At 38.9% G+C, this 22,744-nt stretch overlaps 1 protein-coding gene across 3 annotated transcripts in view; it reads right to left on the bottom strand.

The window, feature by feature from the left end:
- LOC129730225 (neuronal acetylcholine receptor subunit alpha-7-like) overlaps positions 1-22,744 on the bottom strand; it is a 365,219-nt gene that overhangs the window by 109,424 nt on the left and 233,051 nt on the right. For all 3 annotated transcript variants that reach the window (XM_055689380.1, XM_055689377.1, XM_055689378.1), the window contains exon 7: positions 21,107-21,182. In XM_055689380.1, the coding sequence (XP_055545355.1) occupies positions 21,107-21,182 (76 nt within the window). The remainder of the gene's footprint in view (positions 1-21,106; positions 21,183-22,744) is intronic.

The raw sequence follows: 22,744 nt of genomic DNA, 5'->3' as shown, positions 1-22,744 counted from the left end.
TATCAGAATTCAAAATCTGATAGATTTCTTGTCAGAGCAGGTGTACCTCAAGGTTCAGTCTTGGGTCCAGTCCTGTACAACATATTCACTTCAGATCTTCCTGATTTGCCTCCAGGATGCACAAAGTCATTGTTCTGCGATGACACAAGCATTTCCGTTAAAGGAAAAAGTCTTCGTGTCATATGCAGTCGATTGCAGAAAAGTTTAGATATGTTTTCTTCCTACTTGCAAAAGTGGGAAATCTCTCCCAATGCTTCTAAAACTCAAATGATAATTTTTCCGCATAAGCCTAGGGCTTCTTTCCTCAAGCCAAACAATAATCACGTTGTCAAGATGAATGGGGTTATTTTAGGTTGGTCCGACAAGGTTAAGTACTTGGGACTAATTTATGATAAAAAACTTATTTTCAAAGAGCACATTGAGAGTATACAAGCCAAGTGCATCAAATATACGAGATGTTTATATCCTCTCATTAACAGGAATTCCAAACTTTGTTTAAAGAACAAACTTTTGATTTACAAACAAATTTTTAGACCAGCAATGCTTTATGCTGTACCGATCTGGTCAAGTTGCTGTTCAACAAGGAAGAAAACGCTCCAAAGGATTCAGAATAAAATTCTGAAAATGATTTTGAAGCGTCCTCCTTGGTTTGGTACACTCGAATTACATAGACTTACTGGTCTTGAACCATTAGAAGCTATGTCAAATAAAATTATTAACAATTTTCGACAAAAATCGTTGCAATCCTCAATTGCTACGATAAGCTCTCTTTATAGCCAATAAGTTAGCAATTAAGTTAGTTGTAAGTTTACTTCCCCTTTTCTGACAAGTAGGTTTAAATCCCTACGAATGATAAGTCCTAATTGCGAAAGCAAACAAATCCTAACAATTAAAATTACAAATTTCTAACAGTGTTGAGAAGTCACCATTTGTGATTGGACACACATACTCATTATTTACTAATATTTATCATAAATACTTAAGCTACTAACAAATCCCCCCTTAAAAAAAAAAAAAAAAAAAAAAAAAAAAAAGAAAAGGGTAGCCGTTGAATATGACGTTAACTTGACACGCCCACTTCGTTCAAAATTTAGAAAATTCGGGATGGATATTGTCTACACTAGTAGAATTACCCAACTCAAAACAAAATTGGGGTCTACCAAAGACCCTATTGATACCCTGAACAAAGCTGGAATTTATAAAATTGCATGCAGTCACTGTGACATGGTTTACATTGGACAAACTAAACGTAACCTAGGGATACGTTTCAAAGAACATTTCGCAGAAGTGACAAAAGCAAGTAAAGTTTCAAAAAATGCCCCACCATACCTTTTCAAATCAAAAGTTGCTGAACATATTTTTAACGAGGAACATCCACTAACTTCGGATAACATTCACCTCCTCCGCCCTACCTAACTCCAATTAAGAGTGCTAAATTTTCATTTTACCTACTACAAATAAAAAACAGGATTTACGCTTTGCTCTTTACCAGTCCACATAAGCACTGAGGAAGACTGTACGTCACAGTTGAAATATATATTTGCGGACTGAATTTCAATATTTATTTCCAAAAAAATTAGCAGAGTATAACGGAAACCGATAACTAATTCTTTGATTTCTCAATCACTCTGCCAAGACGCTCGTTATAGATTTTCTAAATTTAAAAGGAGCAGTCATTGTCATTTGTGTTGCGGCTCATCTAACCCGCAAAGTCAAAAAATACGAAAAACGAAACATAACGCCCCAGCGATCATTTAGTTTTGTTCAAGCTGCTCGAAACGAAATGCGCAATGTCTCCCCAGCATTTTGAACGTTTTCAGTTCAGTGAGTTGTCATAAAAAGCTTTGTTTTGTTTATTCCCCAACACTCGCGCAAAACGCTTATATGTAAATAGCCAAAAATGAGGTATTCAATTGAAATATGACATTTTACCCACCTATTGGCAGCGTACAAAGGGTTTTAGAAAGATCTATTTCTTGTTCCAAAAAGTGAAAAAAATAGACCAAAACGTATACCAGTTTTAAATTTTTTCAATTTAGATCTGGTATAAAACAAAATTTACACCACCGGTACAGCAGGGTATTTGAGTTTGTTCCAAAAAAAATAGAACAAAACAATGATTTGGACCACCGCTGAAGATGCCCTTAGCCCCTCCTGCTCTCTAACTAACTGACGAAGCCTTGGTATAAAGGTACCGTTCGAACATATCACCCCTTCAGTTAAGTTTACTAGCAGCAGGCAGCAGCAGCGGATATCAACACCGATGGCAGTAGGCGAAGTGGATCAGCAGCGGGCAACAGCGGCGGTGGTAGTGGTTGGCTGCAGTTCTTACCTCTTTCAGTTCGGCTTCCCTTCAATCTGAGTTGGACCCCACCAGCGGTAATCCGATTCAGATATCGTTGGGTGAATACAACCCGAAACTGAAAGAGACTCGCACCGCCAGGTGGTTTGAGATGCCACCATCATCCAGCGTATGTATATATATAGGGTGTGTGCACATAACGTGTGTGAATATCTGTAGCGTGTGTCCCTAATGTGTGGCTTGCTATAAGCGTGTGTGCATGTTTATAGCGCGTGTGGCCAGTGATGCCACATATACAGATTTATCTGCATTTATACAGATTTTTGCGTATTTTTCATACAGATATCTGCATATACAGATTTCTGAAAATAATACAGATTTATACAGATTTTTTTGGTTTTCATGAGGTCGTAAATTAAACTTCACTATGTAGTTGAAAAATATGAATTAACTCAAATGCGGTGGAGCGTGTCGGAGGTTTAATTATATCCGTATGCTACGCATAAACGTGTGCATGAATGAATTCGCGGAAAAAATGTTAAACAAGCTATATTGCATTTTTTTTCGAGAAGGATATGTCCAGTACATATGCAGATTTTAATTTACAGATTTTTTCAAATTTTACCAAGGTGATAAGATTTTTTGAGCTCCTAAATTCGGATGAAAATGTGGCACCACTGCGTGTGGCACCGCCACCGGCACCGCCAGGTTTGAGAAGCCACGGTCATCCAGCGTATGTCTTTGGGCTATATAAGAGACTGTTTCTCCTCAAGCAAAGCAGAGGGACGAATGACCGTTTGGGGTTGAAGTCCCTTAAAAAAATCAATCAATTAAACCCCATCAGTTTCATGACTAAACCGTACCAGTTACATACGGACGCTAGGTGTTAGCAACTGAAAGGAGGAAAGACAAAATAGTACCGGTTATCTCGGGCCAATTTCACCCGTAATGCTGGTGGCTGTTAGTAGTATATGGTTACTGCAAAATACTGAAATGTCAGGAATTCTGGACGGACTAACCAGTAAACAAGAATAATCGGCCACTGGTACCTTTTGGTGTCTCGGAGTTTTGTAATAGAAGCGTTGCAATTCCCTCTACTATTTGTTTTAATGGAATATAAGAATACGGTAGTCAACGTCATGCGTCGTTTTGGTTTGTCGAGGTTCTCTAGAGTATCTCATCTCGAACAGGAGTTGATTGGTGATAGATTTGATGATTTATTTGAACTACGATCATAGTTAACGTAATATAAATTTATTCATACTCCATCACCTCTGTACCTGAGAGGCAAGCTTAATTTTTTGTACTACTCTTTAATTTCAGTTTTGTGCTGTGTCTCTGTTGCTCGCAGAGAAACTAACACACTTGCTGCTTACACCACAACAGACCGAAAAAAGAGTGGTGAATCACTCTAGAGAGAGTTTACAGAAGAACGCCGCGGATTTATTTTTGCGTGACGGGCGGCTGGATTTATTTTTTTCAGTTTCAAGATACAAAGCAAACAATGCAATACACTTTCCTACCTATATTATTCCCTTATTTGATATTCACTTAGGTAAAAGCATTGCAGTGAGCCCTGAGGTGTAGTTATTGAGCGTATTGTCCTTTCATATGAGAAAAATCACACCAGTTTATTATCTCTCTGGAGAAATATTCCAGATTCCACAGCGGTGTTTTTTGAGAGCTCCTCTGATACACACGATACGCTTCTTTTTTTAAGCAAGTGCGTCGCTTTGCTCACCAGTGTGAGAGTAGTTATTTGCGCAGAAAAAGATAATCTCCTGCACAGTAATGTTTCTCCGAGGAAAAATACTGAAAGGTATGCAGCCCTATGGTTGTATGAAATGGTGACGTGGGACTAAACACTGTAATTAAAAGGGTTTTTAGTTACAAAGGTAACAGAATATGCAAACAGCAAAAATTCGTTCGTTCTGGGGTTTAAGTTTTTTTTATACGCAGCCTCCCCGTAAATTTTCTTTTTAGAAATATATTGAACAACACTCGAAAGAACTTCGATTACACTTAATGATATTTTGGAGCGTTTTTGTGCGAACAACATTTATTTAACAAGGCACAAGCGTGTCGTTATTATTGTAGAAGCACCAAGAATTTCTCGCAATGCGTCTGAATCAGATATAGCTCTATTTCCTCAAAAACCAAACCCAACAATACCTACGTTCTCATAATACATGATTTTGTCTTATTTAACTCTGATCAAATTAAATTTATTACATAAATCTAATTATGGAAATAATTTCGAAGCCGTTACATAGGTTCACATAAAAACATAAGAAGATATGTTGAACAAAATAATCAACAAGTTCCAGCGAAAAATCATAACAATCAACAATTACAAGGAAGTTAAAGTTCGAAATGATTAATTTCTGTTTTTTGTTTAACAAGTTTTTTTTTCAATTGCCAACACTTACATTCATACAGTACGAAGACAGCTAATATACGTAAGAATATTATTTGTTAAGCTGAAAACAAAAATATATCATCTAATAATGTTGAAATGTGTACCAAAGATTTTGAATAGATCCTAGTGAATCGACAAAATATTTAGAAGCATTCACTGGCTCTTAAGCTTCTATAAATTTGTATTTTCAGAAATCTACTTTTCGATCACGAATATCGAAGACAAATTGCAAAAAAAATCTTATGACCGTTGCAAAAATGCTCAATTCTTGTTGAGTAGTTTGTGTTTTTTTTTAAGGTAACCATATTCATGAGATAAACTTTTAATCACTATCAATGCAGCAGCATTGCAGTTTTTCCTTGATTTCACGGAATTAGAAGTCGTGTACCAATACAATGATAGACGACGAGAGACCAGCGGCACTCTGCTACACATAATATGTATATTATACTGTACGGTATTGTTGCTTTTACCAGCATGTTTTCTTTCAAGACATCAGTTTTTATTATGCTCTGACAGCAAGCTTAGGAATTGTTCAAGTAAAAGGCTTTTTTCAAAACTTTTCGAAAGATCTTTACCTTCGAGACTTCAAATTAATCTAAGTTCATGGAAGCAAACTTAAATCGACCTGTTGGGACAGGAAAAATTCTGTCCATTTTTTTATATTGAAACAGAGAATATCATATAGAATGATTGTTGTCCATTCACATCGTCTGTGCTAGGAATGTTCGCGTAAATTTTCTTGTAACTTTTTATCAATTTTCACCGTTGAAATAATAATGATGTCTAGCGTATTATGAAATTGTAACACGTTTTATCCATCTAACAATATATTGGTTATTGTTATCCATCATGTGGTTATGCTGTTGTTATCGTTTGAAATCTGACGTAACATTTGCCAGTTTCGTTTCCTATTTTACAGAATGTATCCCAGTATAGAAAACAAAGACGTAGTCCCACGTCAAAACAAGCCTACTACAAGCCTGAAGGTAGCGGATTCAAAAAAATGCCTCTCTCTGAGCTCATAAATAGGGGAACTACTCCATTATTCATCTCAGCCCATATATCCATCTAATGCAATATGAAAACACAATTGAAAACAGGAAAAACGCATATTTTCTTCTTAAACTAATCTGTTGATGGATTTTTCTTAGTTCACTTTATATTCCTCATAAAGTATTATCTTCAAAAACTCACTTAAAAGCACTAAATTTGATATTGTAGTCGGGCATCTCCTTTCGAACTCATTTAATTCAATCACATACCTCAGAAAACAAAATTCGCGCATTGTTCTATACGGCTACAATGGGACTCTTTCAGCAGCCAACCAGTTTTTTTCATCACTAGCGGACCACTTTTTATTTTAATCACTAAACTATATCACTAAGAATACTTTAATCTTTGAAATGTTCACCTCAAATCCACCTCCTAAAACAAGCTCGAATTATCAGAAAAATATGAGATGAATTTCTATAATTCTAAATTTCAACTGTATGTATTTTCATCTATTTTCACTGGGTTGAAGAAAATCAAAAGTTGCCAAATCAGTTTCTGTTAATACGAAAAAATCAAACTGAAAATGTTGGATTATTCCGACATAATTGACATAAATCTACAGCAGTGTAGTAGTTACCTAGGTTACCAATTTTGCACGTAAACAACTGCAGCGGATATCTAGGTAACCTACTACGACGGGCTGCGGCTACGTTCGTTCATGATAATGTGAATCATGATTAACAGTGTGATGAATATGGGGCCGTCGTGAGATGAATAATTGAGCAGTGATTCAAGTTTTGAGATGGATATGGAAGCGTTGTGAAAATTGGTTTGTTTTACAAAATTCAGGATAAATCTAGCTAATTTTACTATACAATGCTGAACGATTCCATAAAAGCACGTAAGCATATTAAGTTTATTTGTTCAATGATTTCGTGAAAATTTTGTGTTTAATCCGTGCATTCTTAATGAATATCGGCCTAATGAGATGAATAATGGAGCAGTTCCCCTACCTTGTGATCAGAGTTGCCGGAGTTGCGTTGTGTGGTTTTTCTCGACTGGAGATGGAAAAGGAGCATATTTTGACTGAGAAAATTTTGAATGAGGTTAAAACGACCATTATAAGATAGTCGTACTCCTGTAACACGTACAAAATATATTACAGTATGTGTTGTTACTTGACTGGGGAAGAACTTTATTGCCTTTCAAGTAACAAATTTGTTACCTAAAAAGCCAATTTTGCGCTATCGCTTTTAAAGTCACAAGAAAAAGTTTTGCGTGTAGTTTCATACTGTATTTTGAGCCCAGATTATTGCCAGTGCTCGAATCCCAGCCGATATTATGTATAAATCATGCACTCAGATTAGCGGCAACTTTTATGCTGCTTTTAAAAATAAATCACTTTTTTCATTATTTTTTCTAGTATCAGGCCTGCTTTGATCAAATTTTTCTATATTTAATGAAAAAGATCTGTTTTGCACAGTGTTTCGAACAACTTTTCTTTTGACGCCAAAAAAAATCCAGCTACCATTGATGCTGCAAAACGTTTCAAAAAAATGCACTTTTTTTAAAAATAATATGTCAAAAAACGTCAGTATACCCAGTTTTGAAAAGTCATGAAAAATCAGATTTGTCATGTCATAGCAATAAAAAAAATATTATGAAACAGCTGACGTAAAAAAATTTTTGGACTGATGGCCAGCGATTCCCCATTGCACAATGGTCCAGAAACCAAATTTAGGGGGAAATTTGGGTCTAGAGCTCTATAGCAACATTTTAGAGAAAACCTTTCTTCTACAAAGTTGTTACATATGATAAAGCGCTCATTGAAAAATTATCAAAAATTAGAGTGACCATCATTTTCGATGCAACCAAGTATCTAACTTTTTTATCTTTGTATATAGAAGAAAAATTTGTTCTACAATGTTATAGCTCCATTAATTTTAAGTAACTTTGTAAAAAAAAGTTTTTTTCTATCTTTGAAAACAACCGATTTATATTGAAAAAACAAATTTTACGCTCTAACTTTTTTATTTCAAGTTTCATCTCAAAACTGTCTTTGAACGACTTTAGAGCTTTTTAAGGGAAACAATTTGCAACGCTGACATCGTAAATATCTTAATTTTACTCAAAGTTATTAATATTTTTCATAAAAAAATATGCGTTTTTCAGTTGTATGTCATTCTTTTTGGGGCAAACATAAAAAATATCTCTTGGTCTCATTTTGAAGGGCATACTTGACTCTATAAATGGAGGAACTTTTAGAAATATGTTATTTCTTACATTTGAGTAAATTCAATTTGAAAACAAGCCGAAAATTTCAATAATTTTATACATTATGCATATAAAAGCACCCAGATTTATTTTTTGGTATTTCTTATAACTAGACGAAATTTCCTTTAATTTGACCCAAAAAGATTGAAAATCGCCAACTGGTTCAAAAGTTGTGATTTTTTTTAAAATCAAATACATCGAACACAGCCGTTTTTTATGGTCACCCTATTTCGAAGTTGGTCACGCAAAGCGCTTCAATTGTGCTCAAAATCGCAGGGATGCATCTATGTTGAAAATAATCAAACCAGTATTGTTTCGTTGAGTTGTTAAGGGGACCAGCTCCGAAATAGGGTGACCATAAAAAACGGCTATGTTCGATGTATTTTATTTAAAAAAATTCATAACTTTTGAACCAGTTGATCGATTTTCGATCTTTTTGGGTCAAATTAAAGGTAATTACGTCTAGTTATAAGAAAAAATACCAAAAAATAAATTTGGGTGCTTTTATATGCATAATGTATAAATCTTTCTTATTTTTAATGACTATAATGCAAGTCAAGCTGTTTTTATATCTATTTCAAGAAGTAAATGTGGAGCTGACGATTGAAAAATGTACTAACTGGGGAAATAGTTAATTAGAAATTTACAAAAAATATAGTCCAGCAGGTGGGACTCGAACCCACAACTTCTAATCTCAGGTCAGATGCGTTTCCGATTACATAAATACATAAATGGTGTAATCGGAAACGCATCTGACCGGAGATTAGAAGTTGTGGGTTCGAGTCCCACCTGCTGGACTATATTTTTCGTAAATTTCTAATTAACAATTTCCCCAGTTAGTACATTTTTCAATCGTCAGCTCCACATTTACTTCTTGAAGTAGAAACATAATGTATAAAAGTATTGAAATTTTCATCTTGTTTTTAAATTGAATTTACTCAAATTTAAAAAATAACATATTTCTAAAAGTTCCTCCATTTATAGAGTCAAATATGCCCTTCAAAATAAAACCAAGAGATATTTTTTATGTTTGCCCCAAAATGAATGACATACAAATGAAAAATGCATATTTTTTGATGAAAAATATTAATAACTTTGAGTAAAATTGAGATATTTACGATGCCAGCGTTGCAAATTGTTTCTCTTAAAAAGCTCTAAAAGTCGTTCAAAGACAGCTTTGAGATGAAACTTGAAATAAAAAAGTTAGAGCGTAAAATATGATTTTTCAATATAAATCGGTTGTTTTCAAAGATAGAAAAAAACTTTTTTATACAAAGTTACTTAAAATTACTGGAGCTATAACATTTTAGAACAAATTTTTTTTCTATCTACAAAGATTAAAAAGTTAGATACTTGATTGCATCGAAAATGTTGGTCACTCTAATTTTTGATAATTTTTCAATGAGCGCTTTATCATAAGTAACAACTTTGTAGAAGAAAGGTTTTCTCTAAAATGTTGCTATAGAGCTCTAGACCCAAATTTCCCCCTCAATTCGGTTTCTGGACCATTGTACATAGGTTGCTGAGCTTATGAGTGCAATGTATTGTATGGATACCAGAATCAAAATTTGAATCCTTTTACTTGCAATTCAGTTTAAAAGAATGCGATCCTTAGCTACGATAACAACACGAATTTCTCGTAGGTTTAAATGACTTGTATTTTAAAATTGTATTTTTAAAGAGAAAAAATGAGAGGATTTTATGCCCGTTTGAGAAGAAGTAATCGAGATGCAGGGGCTCTACTCAAGTTGGCTTTTCTCTACTCCAAAAAGACATTCGTCCCCGTTATGCTCAAATATTAGAATTGAGCATGAGCATGAGCATGAGCATGATTGACCGCCCGCGGTTGCTACTCCGTTATTGCCAGATCAGCTGTAATTACACAGAGAACCAATAGATGATGTTTGGGACCAACATGCATCCTCAATGTGTAAAACCTGGTGACCTTAATCTTTGTATTAGGCAATACCAGCGCCGGCCGCATCCGAATGCAGGTCAAAGAAGGAATTTGTATAGGAAAATGTTGACATGATACTCGCTTATTGGAAGCCGAGAACACCTCTGCACTTCCACGAGAAATCACTGGGATGCTGGAGAAAGGGCAAGGTACACAGCAGGGTTCGTTTTGGTAAACGATGCGCTGGTTTCGAGTGTCGGGTTCTTTAGAACAAGTATCGCGCACAAGTTCATTATATCCGCCACGATATTCATAATGCGATTCGAACTTATTCAGTTTGACAATGTAACACCGCAACAATAAATCGTACGCGAGAATACTAGACCTTTGATCAAATTGGGACAACTTCAAATGATATGGTATCTCCTCGTAAGGTGATCCCCTGTCCCTTTTTACACCGAAATCAAGGGCGCGTTGTTGATCTATCTTTAGATAATTCGACCTCATGGGGTTCGTTCTAGGGGTTCGTTCAACCGGACATTTCTACCTAACAAATCGACCAACGACGTTTCTCGTATACACTTTGTCTGCTCTAAAAAAAACGATACGATCCCGCGAAAAACACACCTGAAAAACAGAATATAACAATGATGCGCGCTTATTACGAAAACGAACCATGAGTATATTTCTTGCCAAACGGTCCGCGATGTAGCTTTTGCTACTCGTAGCCATCAGCTATTTGTCAATCCCGAGTACTTTCGAAGAAACGACTGCACGTCGGCCGACGCGATTCTTTAGAGGGTATACATTGTGTTTTCGTTAATCGCGATATTTACCGACCGGACGAAATCTTCGGTTAAACAGACACAGTGAGACATGAACAAGTATCTGGGTATAGCCCTCGAAATCACTATATTCTAAAAACGTTCATATAAGTAAAATGCTCCCGAGCCGGAAACGCAGTTTACATCGAAGCACTATGCACGACCGCTCTATTCCCTCCTACCGACGCAGAAACTCGGGGACACGACTTTTCACGCCGATTCTATCTTAGTTGTCGTTGCGAATGTTGCCTATTAAATAAAAAAAAATTGGCAAAGTTTCATGCATGCAAAGCCTTAATAATTTAAAAATGCAAATTTCCATATTGACCAATATATGGTCTTAAGTTTGTTAACAAAATGCCGACCTAGTCATGTTTGGAACATTGTATACAAAACATAAACAGCCCAAAAGCTAGAAAAATCGGAAAAGTGAAGCATAAGATTTCATGTATTATCACTGCACCATACTCCCAGCTTTCATAAACCACACCATTCCTCTCGAGGTGAGAACATGTTTGCTAATAAAACCCTACTTGAAGCCTGACCGTGTAAAACCGTGGTAGATGACGGATTCAAAGTATACTATGCGTCATATTGGCTCATTACTAAGTGTAGCTACCCATTACCTTATAATGGGTGTGATACTGTTGGAAAGATAGAAAAATGGCAAAGTTTGGTGCATCTAAAACATTAAGTGCAAACATCAGGTGTAGATGTACATACTAATCAAAAGCCTTGAAATTATTGACAGGACCAAACCAATCATGATTATTTCAGGCTGACTAAATAATCCTCGAAAGTCAAACTCGACTCCATTGAATTTTCTATTACCTGTCATGCGAGAGTCAGTGCGTTTAAAAATTCATAGCACACGACACATCAGTAAATACAACTTAATTAATCTATTCTACCATAAATTGTAATAAACAACACTATTACACAAAACCACACGAAAAAAATCTCCAGAAAAACATCTTAATTGCACTCGGTTTTCTATATGGACAATCGAAACTGCAACAGTTAAACATTCATAACGGTCACAATCAAACGGCAACGGCACGGCAACGTCGTTCCTCAAACTGGCAACTACGTGGTATCCGGTGGATCATCACATGATGTAAACCATATTCGAACGCGGACCAATTAGAAAAAAAAAATAAAATTCCAAAAGCGAATCGTGTATGTCGTATCGAGCCCGTTGATAAGAAGATAACCTACCTCACCTGACGATTTTTGTGGGAGAAAAAAAGTAAAACATTTCAAGACTCATCGCGCAAACAAAAAAAAACCCTACTCGCAGCCGAAAAGCTACCACACCTCGTGCACCCAACAGATCACACATTCACGCTTCTGCCAAAGCCCGCTAAAAACCACTACACACATGAAATGTTTGATACAAAAAACATATACTCATCTGTTTTAGTTTGGTTATGCCTATGCCAGCGAAACAAACGCCGACTAGCACAGCGCAACGCTATTCTCTCCGCTCTCCAGGAAGTGTCGTTCTCTTCGTTCACACCACCATATGCACTCCATTATCGCACGTTAATAATGAACCGCTTGTTAGCGCGACGCACGAAGTAGGCACTCACACTCACGCAACCTAACTGGCCTAACAATTTTCAATTTGATTTCGTGGATAAATTATAACTTCCACGCATAGAACACTGTGTTTTTCACAAAACCTCCACTTTTCTCACTTAAACAAAGCATCACAGATCACAACTGTACATTTTTTAGCAAGTTTGGTCCCTCATTTCACTTATAAATCAATAACTTTAACGGATTGCTTTCGGGGCACGTATTATCGGTTAGTCGTGTTGCCAGCTCAGTTATGCTCAAATATTAGAATTGAACAAAAAAACTACACGAATGTCTCTTTTATGGCGACTGCCGAATTTAAAAATTGTCTCCACATCACTCGATTTTGGGCTCCAATCGCCAGCCATCCACCCACCGGGCTTCAATCGGCACTCTCCGAACGGGTGTCTTCATCCACACCACACATTCAACAAGCACGGGGTCTACTCGTTCCAGGGGTGTTCCAAAAGAATTGATCAAAGAAATGGAATAAGATTCGGATCAGATGGCTACACAAATCCGGCCCAGCAACAACTTTCAATACCTTATATTCATTCACAACATTCGTGGTATGAAACCGCCCGAGCCTGAATATTTCATCACGGAAAAACTTGCTATTAACCACCAGGTATCACAAATATTCTGAAAGAAAAGCTTTGCCGATCGTTTGAATTTTGCCACGCGAAAGACGAAATTTAAGCAAACTCTTAAATGATATATTTATTTATTTATTTCGTCAAGCAAATGTAGACAACAGTTATAATAATACAATGTTTTCTTATATTCTATACATTACTTCCAGTAGTTAGTCGTTTTTTGATTTGAATTCTGCCCATAGTGATGTCGATATTTTCGCAGTGCTGATTATAGTGACGCATCATGCGATTTATTGGGCCATTTTTTGAGTAGTTAGTTCTGTGAGAGCTTTCCGAAAATATTTTACGATTTCTTAATTGACGACTGGGTGCATAAAAATTTAGTTGCGATAATAATTTAGAAGATTGCACGCGTTGAGAAATAATGATAATGATATTTTTAAGTGCTTGTATGTCTATAAGCATGCAGCGTGCTTCATATGATGGCAAGGGAAATGCTGTACAAACTCTTAGATGAGGAAAAAAAAGAAAACGGACCCGAAAGAATGCTGGTCACGTGAGCAAATTTTTGGCGATCTGTGAATATACCAGGCGAGAGAACGGCTGCCGGGAATAAGTTTGTCCTGGGGAAGAATTGCGCGTTGCGTCTTTTGCTGCCCTACTTTCGCTCGTTCGGTTGTGAAGGAGAGTCCGCCGTCAATCTGTCCTTTTCCTGCTGCTTTCCTCGAGGTACGAATGATTCTTCTATTGCGCTGTAGTTAACACCGACGATATCAATGTCATCTGCAAAGCTAAGGAGCATATAATACGTCGAGATGATGGTATCGCTTCTTTGCAACGTCAGCTCTCCGTACTACACCCTAAACAGGTTCGAGAGCCCGTCAACTTGCTTCCGACCGTCCAACGTTACGATCGAGTCCAAAATTACATCCGCCATCCTGACTATGACGAGTCAGTTTTGTTGGCAAACTATTTTCAAGCATAATCATCCATAACTCTTTGCACTTTCCTATATGATATGCCATCTTGAAATCTAAGAACAGATGATGAGTCTGCAAACTTACTCCCCCGTAGTTGTCAAGGGTTTTTTTTTTTTTTTTTTTTTTTAAATAGTTTATTTGACACGGCACAATACAATTTATGTTTAACTGAGCCAAGTACATTTTTTTTAAATTCTAAATTAGCAGGGAAAAGAGGGAGGCCTTTTTTTTTATTCTCGCGGCCGACTACGAGCTAGTGGGGATTTAAGGTGAGAGGAGGGGAGTTACAATTTTGATTTCAACTATATTGAGTTATACGATTTATTTATTTGTACATGGCTAAGCAGTGATGTTCTATTTGAGCAGTTTGGACTGAGGTGTCTGCGTGAACATAAAGATGCCGAGTCTTCGTTTGAGTGTCTCCAGCTTAGTGTATCATCTTCTTTCAGCGTGTAGCGGGAATGGTAATCTAACAAATAGATAGAAGAGTTTCATATTTTATTACCAGCGTGTTTTATGAACACGTATAGCTGTGTCATGTGCTGGAGATCACCGCTTCCCAGAATGTCTCTAACGGGTACGTTCGGTTGTTTTCCTCGGGCCCGAAGGGAATCTATAAGCTCAGACCTAACACCACAGTATTCGGTACACGACCAAACAACATGCTCGATGTCATGGTAGCCATCGCCACAAACGCAGTGATTACTGTCTACAAGCCCTATACGAAAGAGATGCGTGTTTAACGTATAGTGATTGGACATAAGTCTGGACATCACGCGAATGAAGTCCCGACCTACATCCAACCCCTTGAACCATGCTTTCGTTGATACCTTAGGAAAAATGGAATGTAGCCACCGTCCCAGTTCATCTGAGTTCTATGATGATTGCCAACTGTTGAGTGTTCTCTGACGCAAAATGCTATAAAATTCATCATAAGCAATTGGTCTTTCATAAATATCGCCGTCAATAGCACCCACCTTAGCTAAAGAGTCAGCCTTTTCGTTACCCGGAATCGAGCAATGAGAAGGGACCCACGCTAAGGTAACCTGGTAATTTTTATCTGTTAAAGCACTTAAAAACCGCCGTATTTTCCCCAGGAAATACGGGGTGTGCTTCACAGGCTTCATTGATCGCAGAGCCTCAATGGCACTGAGACTATCTGTGAAGATGAAGTAGTGGTCTATAGGTAGGGTTTCGATGATTCCAAGAGAGTACTGAATAGCAGCAAGTTCTGCGACGTACACGGAAACAGGAGCATCGAGTTTGTAGGAGGCGGTAAAATTTTCGTGGAAAACACCGAAGCCAGTGGACTCATCTAGAATAGATCCGTCAGTGTAAAACCTTTTATCATAACTAACATGTTTAAACTTATTGGAAAAAATCTTAGGGATCTCTTGGGGTCGCAATTGATCCGGGATACCAGAAATGTCTTGTTTCATGGTGGTGTCGAAGAATATAGCATTATTAGAAGTAGCTAAAAGTGCGACATTGGAGGAATCGTATGGATTAATATCTTGAGCCATATAGTCAAAATATAAAGTCATAAATCTGGATTGAGATTGAAGGTCGACCAACCTCTCGAAATTTTCAATTACTAATGGGTTCATAACTGTGCATCGAATTAGCAACCGGTAAGAGAGATTCCAAAAACGATGTTTCAACGGAAGAATACCCGCTAGCACTTCAAGACTCATCGTATGGGTCGACTGCATGCAACCCAAGGCAATACGCAAACAACGATATTGTATTCTCTCTAATTTTATAATGTGCGTGTTCGCGGCGGAGCGAAAGCAGAAACAGCCGTACCCAAGAACTGACAATATCGTTGTTTGGTATAACCTTAGAAGGTCTCCTGGGTGAGCACCCCACCAAGTTCCGGTAATCGTACGAAGAAAATTAATCCTCTGTTGGCATTTTTGTGTCAGATACCTAATATGACAAGCCCAGGTGCATTTGGAGTCGAACCAGACCCCGAGATATTTAGCGACTAAAACCTGAGAGATCGTTTTACCCGTTAGTAGGAGCTGCAGCTGAGCTGGGTTATGCTTCCTAGAAAAAACGACCAGCTCAGTTTTCTCCGGAGAGAATTCGATACCCAGCTTAAGAGCCCATTCAGACAAATTGTCTAAGGTATCTTGCAATGGTCCTTGCAGGTCGCTAGCCTTGCCACCAGTAATGGATACAACGCTATCGTCTGCAAGTTGCCTTAGCGTGCATGAATTTGCAAGACATTCATCGATGTCATTGACGTAAAAAATATATAAGAGAGGACTTAAACATGAGCCCTGGGGGAGGCCCATGTAACTAATTCGGGAAGTTGTCGAATCGCCATGTGAGAAATACATATGCTTTTCTGACAACAAATTGAGCAAAAAGTTATTCAAATATGGTGAAAGTCCCTGCGAATGAAGTTTCGCGCTTAAAACTTCTACAGAGACAGAGTCAAAAGCCCCCTTAATATCCATGAACGCAGAAGCCATTTGCTCTTTTCGAGCAAAGGCTAGTTGAATTTCAGTAGAAAGCAACGCTAGGCAATCGTTCGTCCCTTTGCCCCGGCGAAAGCCAAATTGAGTATCTGAAAGTAACCCGTTTGTTTCGACCCATTTGTCTAACCGTAAGAGGATCATTTTCTCCATTAATTTCCGGAGGCAAGAGAGCATCGCAATCGGCCTATATGAATTGTGATCAGAGGCAGGTTTCCCGGGTTTCCGAATAGCAATGACTTTTACCTCCCTCCAGTCATGCGGAACAATATTTAGCTCAAGAAACTTGTTGAATAAATTCAACAAGCGTCTTTTTGCAGAGTCGGGTAGGTTCTTCAACAGGTTGAATTTTATTCTATCTAACCCTGGAGCCTTATTGTTGCACGACAGGAGAGCCATTGAAAATTCCAACATCGAAAATGGAGGCTCTTCCGTAGTTACTAATAACGCGTCGCGAAAGGTTTTCTGTTCCGGTACAGAGTCTGGACAGACCTTTTTGGCAAAATCGAGTATCCAGCGATCTGAATACTCCTCGCTTTCATTCGAAACGTCACGGTTCCGCATGCGCCTGGCGGTATCCCAAAGAGTGCTCATCGCTGTTTCCCTGGACAACGCGTTTACGAACCGCCGCCAGTACCCGCGTTTTTTCGCCTTTACTAAGCTCTTCATCTGCCTGCCCAGTGCCTCGTACTTTCGAAGCAGGTTGACAGTGCCGTTCTCCCGGTAGTCCTTATACGCCGCGGACCTTCGCGCGTACAGCTCAGAGCACTCTTTGTCCCACCATTTGTTGGGAGGGCGCTGTCTAATCGTTACCCCGGGTATCGGTTTCGTCTGAGCTTGAGTCGCGGCGTCGATTATCAAGCCAGCTAAGAACGCGTATTCTTCCTCCGGAGGAAGTTCCTCGTGAGTCTCGATAGATTGCGTTATAATAGACTCATAACACTTCCAATCAATATTACGTGTAAGGTCGTAGGAAATATTGATTGGGTTCGGGGGAGTTGAACCATTAGCAATTGATATAACGATTGGAAGATGATCACTACCGTGGGGATCGTTGATTACTTTCCACCGGCAATCTAGCGCTAGTGATGTCGAGCAGAGGGATAGGTCAAGCACGCTTTCACGTGCTGGAGGATTAGGTACACGTGTCGCTTCCCCAGTATTCAAAACTGTCATATTGAAGTCATCGATCAAGTTACAGATTAAAGAAGATCGGTTGTCGTCGTACAGCGACCCCCATAGCGAACAGTGAGAATTAAAATCTCCCAATATCAAAAAAGGCGCGGGAAGCAACTCTGCTATATCAGTGAGATGCTTCTGTTCAATCCGCGCGGATGGAGGCATATATAACGAAACAAGGCATAGGTCTTTTCCATTCATATTCGTTTGAATGGCAACGACTTCAATATTCGAGATCGAGGGGAGGTCGATTCGGAAGAAGGAATAGCACTTTTTAATCCCTAAAAGTACCCCTCCACCGTGTGAGTCTCGATCTCGACGAATAATGTTATAATCGTGGAAATTGAGTTGATCGTTTGAATTGAGAAAGGTTTCACAGAGCGCAAATGCGTCACAATTGTATGTATTTATTAAATGAGAAAATAGATCGAATTTGGGGATGATACTTCTGTAATTCCACTGTAATACAGTGATAAAATTCCTAACCTCTTTCGCCGTATTAGTCATCGAAAGATATGATAGCTGAAATGAGGGGCCAAGTTGCTGCTAGTTGCATCAAAAAGGTTTTCACTGTAGGAAGAAGGGCAAGAAGAATATTTTGTAGGGGATCTGGTATGTTGAATGTTTTAAATATCCAGTCCACAATATCAGAAAATTTTATGAACCCTGTTTCTATTTTATCTTCTGATCGAGAAATGGGTGCCCGAGGGGTTTTTGGTGCCCCAGGAAGCGGTGGGTACTCCTGGTTTGATTTAAAATTAAAACCGGGAGGTACTTGCTTCGGTTTTTCTTCACCGCTTCCTTTTTGGGTTGGCTTATTGGTCATTCCGCTAGGGGTTATCTTGCGACCTTTGCGAGAAAGATTAGGAGAGTTGATCATTCTCCTCTTCCTAGATCCTTCTGGCATGGCATAAGAACACCCTTCGACGGGATCGTCAGATGTACCCTCATCGGTTGGCAAAAAGGAAAAGATGTTTCCTGTCGAGGGTGGCTCAGCACTCTTCAGCATTTCTGCGAAAGAGCGCTTTGATCGTTCCTTGAGGGAACGCTTTATTTTTTCCTCGCGCTGTTTGTACGCGGGACCCCCCGAAAGGTCATGCCGAGTTCCCTCGCAGTAAAGACACTTTTCAGTATCCTCACTGCAAGCGGTCTCAGCATGATTGCCTCCGCACTTGCTGCAGCGTGCCTTGTTGCAGCAGTAGGTGGCTGTATGACCTAACTGCTTGCAGTTTTGGCAATGCATGACCCGCGGTACGAACAGGCGTACAGGCAGACGAACCCTGTCCAAAGAGATGTAGTTCGGCAGTGCGGATCCGGCGAATGTTACACGGAAGGAATCCGAAGGGAAGAATTTCTTCTTCTCTTCTTCGATGGATACTGAATGCAATTGCTTGACATCCAGTATCTTTACATCTTGAATCAGGGGGTTTTTGAAGCAGCCAACCCCGTGACGCAAAATGTCATCGACCGTGAGGCTTCCTTCGGTAACCACACCGTCGATCTCCACGTCCTTGGCAGGGATGTACACGCGGTACTCTCTCGTGAAGAGCTCGTAGCTAGCAATTGCGTTTGCTTGCTTCAAGCTACTCACAACAACTCGCAGTTTGTTCGGTCTAACCTTTGTAATTTCGGTTACGTCCGAAAACTGTTTTGCCAGGTCCTTGCCGATTTGAATTATATTTAGAGGCTTCTTTATGGGCCTGAAGTAAACTACGAACGGACCTTTCGAAGCATCTGGGTAAGCTTTCACCCGTGTTGCCGGTACCCTTGGTACGGGGCTAGGTAGCGGGGAAGGTAGAGGGGAATTGATGGGGGAGATCTCAATCTCTTCCCCAGTTGTTTCCACATCCAGGAATAGTTGCACCTGCATGTCGTCCATTTTGCGGGAGCGTTACGCTCTACCGCACACAAACGATAAATATTCGAATGTGGGGGGGGGGGGGGTCAAATAGTTGCTATTAAATTTTAAAAACAATTTTTCAAACTACAATGGATCAAAATTAAAAAAAAGGCAGTAATACTAATACTAATAACAATAGTAATAATAATAATAATAATAATAATAATAATAATAGTAATAATAATAATAATAATAATAATAGTAATAATAATTATAATAATAACAATAATAATACTATTAATAATAATGATAAAAATTCTAAAGTGAATACTTCACCGAACGTCTAAGTCACGACCTCACGGCTGATAGTAGGATTAATCGAGCGTCTCCGCAGAACAAACAATGACGATCCAGCTTCGTGTTGTGACACAGTGGCCGTATCCTACACGCGACCTTGTAGATGCCACTTGTAGTTGACTTCCACTCGCTCGATCGTATGGTGGTCCGTGCTGCTAGCGGGGTAACAGCGGTGCGGGAGAATTATTCTTGCTGATATATCAGCTGCGTATCGGATCACTGGCGGGGTAGCCTGCCCCTACCAGTGTGCAGAAGATGTTTCTGCCGATAAACTACCGGCTATTGTTATCGCGCAGCACAAGAACTAATCGACAAAAAAACACCCGTACGATAACTCGTGTATTGTTATTTTGCAAACTCAAACGGAGATGAACAATTTGCGTCTAATCGAGACGAAAGCAAAACAACGAATGAGTTGTCAAGGGTTTGATTTTCCGGAAAAATGCAATCCAGCGGCATATTATCCAGAAAAGTAAGCTCAGCGCAGCGTCACTTTTCGTATATGGGATCAGCTCATACACGGACCTCTATAGGCAGTGTACTAGCCACCAAGTATCAAACAACGGTTATCGAATGGTGCCGTCATTTTCAAATACAAAAAAATGACGACTACCATTCGGTTCTGTTCACGTTTGAAAGCTAGGGCAAACTATAAATGCAACGAAACTTCGGATAAATATTTAAATTGATATTAGCGGGCCATGCCGCTTATTCCATGAGATCGAGCGGAGCTGAAATTCTAAGGGCAAGAATTTCAGCAGCCGCTCAAGAACAATTGGATAGAAATCAGTAGCGAAATTTTCAACGATTAATTTAGATTGCTTCTTCGGTGTTGATCTATTTGATGTCCCGGAAAGAAAAGTTGTCTTTTTGGCTAGCTCGCAGATCATATAAAAACCAACGCTTATATTCCCTAATGATCCCTGGCATTCGTAGGTTCCTGAATTTAATGCATTTTCTTGATTTTTATTTTCAATTTATCAAAGCGATGTAGAATATTTATTACTTTTATCAGAAGCCATTAGATAGTTTAACACATTTTCGATATTTTCAAAATATATTCGACAAATTGTAATAAACTTCTGACATTCAACATTGGATAAAGTAAAATATAAAGATTCAAATTTGGATAGAGTAAAATAAAATGATATGAAGCTCAAGTTATTATAACAGTTGACCAACAAGTCAAACGAGCCAATTAAAATAGAATTTCCTTTCGCTCGCTACCGATATCATCAACAATACGCAATTCCTAGCATAAATATTCATTACGGAAGAGCTTCCAGTTAATCCCCCAGGGCACCAGCCTCATCCCGGTTCTCCGTCCAACAACAATGCGTCCCTACAATGCAAGTTCATTGGTTCTGTATGTACTTACCCAGCAGGTCCCATTCCCCGTTCGTCACGAAACTACTGATATCCCCTCCAGCTTCGTCTTGCAATTGCAAGTCCAGCTGCAAGGCGATTCCAGTGGCACACACAGATTGCAGGAAAGAAGATGAAACAAAAAAATCCTTGTTAGTGTTCAAAGCACAGTCCACACACGCACACAACAGGCAGGTAGTACAGGTTCAGTTCGATCGGGATGGTGAAGATAAGGGTTTCTCTTTTTTTTTTTTTTAAATGTATAAAGGAGTTTACTTCGAAAGCGAAACACATTTCGATGCTTGGTTCAAAAAGGAAGCGTATGAAACACATGCATAACTAATGAGTGTATAAATATTGCTATACAAAGTAAGAACACGCGAAAATGGTCGACTAGTTTGTTCCTTGGTGGTGAGAACCGTTGAAATGTTGCAAACATAGGAAGAAACAGAAGAGAAGCAGCAAAAAAACGGGTGTCCAGTGGATCCTTCCGGTGTGGGTTTTGCGTCAACAGGATCGCTTGTTCGTGGAAGGGCTAGTGGTTAACGGGGCGGGGGGATCCTTTACGAGCAAGCTTTTTCTGGGCCTGGAGATCATTCATGCTAGGGAATTCAATCGAAGCCCAGAATCGTTAAGGATGTGTTCCCCTCCCCCGGGCTACGGAGGCATCTGAACTAGCATCTCAATTGCATGAAAACTCGGGTGCAGATCAATTTCAATTATACGCTAGGAGTGCAATGTGAGGCTAAAGTAATTCACCGTTTTGATTCACTCAATGAGGAGGATATGTTTTTACGATTTATTTATGTAACTTTTTTGTTGTTGTTGTTGTTGGGTGGGGTTATAATTCAGAATGGCGATGATATGATTCGTTCATTGATAGTTTGTATGATGGTTTTTCCTCTCATAGGGTTTTGGTTTCAGTTGTGTTTGGCTGCCCCACTCGAGTTGATCGAGGCTCTCGCATGCTACGTGTGACGGACTCCGATTCTGCGAAGTCTTTTTCGGAGTGCACCCAGCGCGACTGCTGACGCAATGTAGTCTGCTACGTACAGCGCCCAGAAGCGAAACCGAAAAAGTCTTTCGAAGGGTCGAGGACCCGTTTTCGTCCTGTGGTTCGAGAGTGTGGCGATGTGGAATTGGGCTGCGTGCGTGTTTTTGCTTTTTGTTTTTTTTTAACAACGATTTCGGTACATGAAACTGATAACAGATGATTTGATGGTGGAGGCGGGATCGGTTCCGGTGAGGGATACGGGACTCGAGAAAGTATGTACAAAACTAGGTGTACTAAATCAAACCAGTCTAAGCAAACAGAATCGTGGCAGACGTGAATTGCAAAAGAAAAATCATTTATCGGATAATCCAGAATAAAACATACGCCCTAGCCTTTGTTGGTCTTTTTCTAGCTAACAGGAGCAACTCTTTTTGTACGGAAACGCTGCGGGTAATTTCGGTCTTTACTAATTGGCGTGGCACCGGTTTCATTTTTTTGTTTCTGTTTTTCTAGGGACCAATTCTGTTGACTGAATATTTATATCTTAAACAATACTTGTAGTTTTTGTATATATCTCAGCGAGTTGAAAATATTGAGAAACACCAAAATGGCTGCTTATTATTGTAATCAACAATCATGACAAATTGATACGGGCGA

This window comes from Wyeomyia smithii, chromosome 3 (assembly GCF_029784165.1).
Source record: "Wyeomyia smithii strain HCP4-BCI-WySm-NY-G18 chromosome 3, ASM2978416v1, whole genome shotgun sequence".
NCBI lineage: Eukaryota > Metazoa > Arthropoda > Insecta > Diptera > Culicidae > Wyeomyia > Wyeomyia smithii.
Note: the sequence above shows the minus strand (reverse complement) of the source record. Positions and strands in the feature narration are given on the sequence as shown.